The sequence below is a fragment of the Antrostomus carolinensis genome, unplaced genomic scaffold (assembly GCF_000700745.2).
Source record: "Antrostomus carolinensis isolate BGI_N321 unplaced genomic scaffold, ASM70074v2 scaffold23318, whole genome shotgun sequence".
Taxonomy (NCBI): domain Eukaryota; kingdom Metazoa; phylum Chordata; class Aves; order Caprimulgiformes; family Caprimulgidae; genus Antrostomus; species Antrostomus carolinensis.
The window spans coordinates 1-4842 of record NW_010335329.1 but is presented as its reverse complement, the minus strand read 5'-3'; the positions used below and the strand labels follow the sequence as shown (position 1 = coordinate 4842).

General features: G+C 47.9%; 1 protein-coding gene across 1 annotated transcript in view; it reads right to left on the bottom strand.

Moving 5' to 3' along the window:
• The window catches only part of IFT140 (intraflagellar transport 140), a gene marked incomplete at both ends in the record, with an annotated part of 10088 nt that extends 9726 nt beyond the window's left edge, over window positions 1-362 (bottom strand). Inside the window, one exon of the mRNA XM_010174516.1 lies at window positions 185-362. Within this exon, the coding sequence (XP_010172818.1) occupies window positions 185-362 (178 nt within the window). The remainder of the gene's footprint in view (window positions 1-184) is intronic.
• Window positions 363-4842: the final 4480 nt, after the last annotated feature.

Sequence of the window (4842 nt, the reverse complement as noted above, 5' to 3'; positions counted from 1 at the left end):
AGAGAGGTGGTAGAAGCTCCATCCCTGGAAACATTCCAGGTCAGGTTGGACGGGGCTCTGAGCAACCTGGTCTGGTTGAAGATGGCTCTGTCACTGCAGGGGGGTTGGACTAGGTGACCTTTAATGGTCCCTTCCCACCCAAACCAGTCTGTGATTCTATGATTATGTGGTTGGTGGGGTTTACCAGCATGCCCAGCTGAATGGCCAGCACAGCCACTCTGGCCTCCTGCTCTGGTTCTTGTTCAGCCTCCCTCAATGCCTTGGCTCCTCTTGCATGACCCATGTTTCCAAGGCAAATTTTGGCAACATCAAGCCTCTGAGTCTTCACACACATGCGAGCCATGTTCTCCCAGACAGCTTCACTGTGAGAAATGGGAAAGAAAACGAGAGCTGTTATGGTGTCATCTTTAAGGGCTGGGTACTGTGGTGGTTTCACTTGGCTGCAGCCAAACACAGCTGCTTGCTTACTCTCCTTCCCCCTAGGAAACAGGGGAGAGGATTGGAAGGGTAAAAGTGAGAAAACCCGTGGGGTGAGATAAAAAGAATTTACTAATTGAAATAAAATAATTATAATAACAGTAATAACAGAATATACAAATGAGTGATGACCAGTGCAATTGCTCACCACCCGCCGACCGATGTTCAGCCTGTCCCAGCCAGCGATCCCAAAGCAGAGACCATCCCAAAACACAAACTTAAACCAATGGCCAAAAGAGTGAGCCCAAGCGATCCCCGAGAGAATCCCCAGCTTTCAGGTCAGCCCTGGTTAATGTACTGACCATGACGTGGTATGAGATGGAATATCTCATTGGCAGAGCCAAATGCCAATTTGGGGGTTTGCTAATTACTACACTTTTCCCCTCCAGTCCTTTGCACTTGCAGACTGGCAAAACATGATGTCCTTGGACTTCCAGCAACAAATGAAAACATTAGGATGTTATGAGCATTCTTCTCATAACAGATCCCACACTGAAACCAAAACACAGCTATTCTAGCTACTGAGAAGAAAATTAACCCTGTCCTAGTGAAACCAGGACAGGTACTAAGCAGGTAAGATGCAAGGAAAGAGGAAAGTGTGAAAGGGAAAATCATTTGTACAATGGACACTTGCTGGACATAACAAAGAGACTCCAGTTGCTGTGTGAAGATTGAAGAGGACCAGAAAGAGGCCTCAGCCTTAAAGGTTAGTTCTGGAGCTGAATGCCCACAGCCTTCAAGAAAAATGGGTTTTGTTTTACACCAATGTCTAAACACAAGCAGTTATATTTGCACGTATATTTATCATGCACCCATCACTGTGGTTCTTGCTGTAGCTGCAACATATTGACACTGACAATTCCACCACACTGATGTTCAGAATTCAAAAGAAAAACTATGAGAAAAGTCTTCTCCACACTGGAAATGTCCTGTTGCTGTCCTGCATAGTTCAAACACGGAACATGTATTGGCAGCATAACAGTTGCACTCAATAACAGGGAATGATGTGTAGGAAACAACTGAGCAAACTATCATCTTCAAATTGAAAATTTGCTTTAAAAATGGCACAAAGAAAAGCTTTGCGATGCTCAGAATGAGAACTCAGGGCTAAGAGCTTACACTCGACCTGGCAAACTCTTCTGCCAAGAGAGAGGCCAGGCCTGCCTGAGCACCAGCTTCCAGGTAGGAACGTCAGGTCTCAGGAGGCAGCATTGCTCAACAGAAGGACCACAGCACAGTTGACCACTGCATGGGGTGACAACCAAAGATTTTCATAGATTCTGCTTACATTTAATAGAATCATACAATCATTTGGGTGGAAAAGACCTTTGAGATCATCGAGTCCAACCATACCTGTCCACTACTAAATCATATCTCTGAGCCACTTGACTTTTAAATTGCTCCAGGGATGGGGACTCCACCACTGCCCTGGGCAACCCCTTCCAATGCCTCAGAACCCTTTCAGCAAAGAAATTCTTCCTCACATCCCATCTCAACTGCCCTGGCCACAACTTGAGGCCATTTCCTCTTGTCCTGTCCCTTGCTCCTTGGTTGAACAGACCCACCCCCACCTCTCTCCACCATCCTCCAAGGGACTTGGACAGAGCCACAAGGTCTCCCCTCAGCCTCCTTTTCTCCAGGCTCAACAACCCCAGTTCCCTCAGCTGCTCTGAATATTTTACTGAATTTCTTACACCCACATGTCCATGCTGCATGTGGTTCTCACACAACCTGCTCTCATGCTCTGCTCCAACATGTCCAGGCTCCCCAGACTGGAGAGGCAAAAGGACCATTGAAACAGAGCACAGTGATGTCTGAACTGGAAAAGTCTTATGCAGGCTTCAGTGCTAGAGCCTTCAGGGTGTAAGTCTACGCATTGCCACTCAATACAGAAATGCTGACCTATCAGCAGAAGACGTGACCTTCCTAATTTCTGAAAAGTTTGAATTGGTTTCGCTTTTACTCCAGCCACCGCCTGTATCTGGAACTGGAAAAAGCAGGAAAAACACCTGTAAAGAACATTAAGGTCTTGTTAGATATCGTCACCTGGCTCTGATCAACAAGGACGGTGCGTTCTGTCATTAGTAAACGATGTCAAAGCTTGTGTGCGTGGGCATGGCTGCGCTTCACTAGCACAAGGAAAACAAATATATTTTCCAAAATCTGCGGCATGCCAGAAGAAGTTGCCAATAGCCGTTTCACTCTGGGTGAAGGAACACACTCCTGTGCTGTACTTTGTCAAACTGACTAACAGCGAGTTTCTGAAAGGAAATAAAAATCTTTATTTTTCTCAGCTTTGACAGTTCACAATTCCCTCAATGCAAGAAGAGGAGAGCTCTTGAACAGACCAGCAGATGAGAAATCTTATTTAGACTACAGAGAGTGGAAGCTTTTGAAAGGAAATGGATCACGTAGTGTATTTTAAAGTACAAAGTTAAAAGATGACAGTGTGCAGAGACACAGCAGGACTTACAAGATGCTATTCACCATCCATTGGCTGCAATATGCTTTCCTGAAGGGCAATGGGTCCTGCCAACCTCAAAACTCAGTGGGAGCTGCTGCCCCAGGGAATCCTCTCTGGGAGCTCTTGCCCCACACACAGCCTGCCCATGAGCCACCTCGGCACCCATGCCAGCCGTATGCAGTGGACCACCCAGATGTGCCTCTGCCCTGAGGAGCTGGAGCTCTGCCATCCCACCTCTTCCTCCTCCACTCCAAACGATTTGCAAAACTGACCTGGCAGGCTCCAGCAGTGAGGAACCGTTTGGGTGCAACAAATACAGAGAGAGAAACCTCTCCAGTTGATGTGCTCTGTGTTTGGTTTTATTTTGGCAAGCACTGCCTTCCCACCAGTCCCAGCTGGGCAGCCAGTGAGCACACACCAGAATCCAGCACTGTGGTCAAACTGGACACAGACCCTGCGTTGGGAAGTGGTCACAGGAGAGCAGCATTTGCATGGACGCATCCAGCACAGAGACCAAAGTAAAAGACAAGGCCAAGAGCAGCTCACCCGCACAAATACCTATGAAATGTGAAGACACTGCCTCCCTCCCACCATCCTTTCTCCTGCCTCCGCCCTCCAGAAGCGCCTGGCTTTATCAGCAGCTGCATGGGGGAGCACCCACAGCAGAATCCCAGCATTGCCTCGATTAGAAAAGCCCTTTAAGCTCATCGAGTCCAACCATGAACCCAACACTGACCAGTCCCCGACTAACCCATGTCCCTCAGCACTGTGTCTACAAGACTCTTCAATCCCTCCAGGGATGGGGACTCCACCACTGCCCTGGGCAACCCCTTCCAATGCCTCAGAACCCTTTCAGCAAAGAAATTCTTCCTCACATCCCATCTCAACTGCCCTGGCCACAACTGGAGCCCATTTCCTCTTGTCCTGTCCCTTGGTCCTTGGTTGAACAGACCCACCCCCACCTCTCTCCACCCTCCTCCAAGGGACTTGGACAGAGCCAGAAGGTCTCCCCTCAGCCTCCTTTTCTCCAGGCTCAACAACCCCAGTTCCCTCAGCCGGGAACTCAGCACACTTGTGCTCCAGACCCTTCCCCAGCTCCGTTGCCCTCCTGGACACACTCTAGAACATACTCCAGCCAAACCTTCTCCCCTGGCCCATGCAGAGCTACAGCACAGACTGGTTCTTTCCAGTAGACATGTCCCTCACAAGAAGGACGCTGCTCTGATGAGGTACGTACATGTATTATTTCAATTTTCTTCCTGCAGCAAAACATTAGAAAACTAGTTCTGCTTTGAGAGACCCTTCATTTTAGCACCAAACTCCATACACTGCTGCCAAGCTACACCAGTATTTCTGACACAGCAATCTACTATTTGCTTGCAAAGACCATCTTCATATACGTATGTATTTATTAATATGTTTGTACTTATTATTTTAGTATCTTATTATATCTTCCCCAGGAGGTATCACAATTAACACTTGCCTGTGAAATGCAAAAGATCCAAAGTACTTTACAAAAATAAACCACCACACAACACACAGAAGGTCTCACTGCCTAACAGAGGCAGAAACAGCAGAGCTTTCACCACCACAGAGCACCATGACAAAGCCTTGGCTGGACAATGGCATGGACCACATCTCACCAAAGCCACAAGGCGAATAACACAGCAGATCCGTGCTCCCAAACCTGGGCCAGGGCCAGGATGCTGGGACTGATCCAACAGCTCTTGCAGAAAGACCAGGGGACCTTTAGCCAGAACCTCAGTTTCACCTTCACCCTGAAAAGACACCTCCAGCTTCACCACACCATGGCTGATCAGAGAGAACAGACACTGTTTATAATGGCAGATTCTTTTTTTAGAGATTTCCCTCACAAACTATTCAATAGGAGGGGAGGGGAG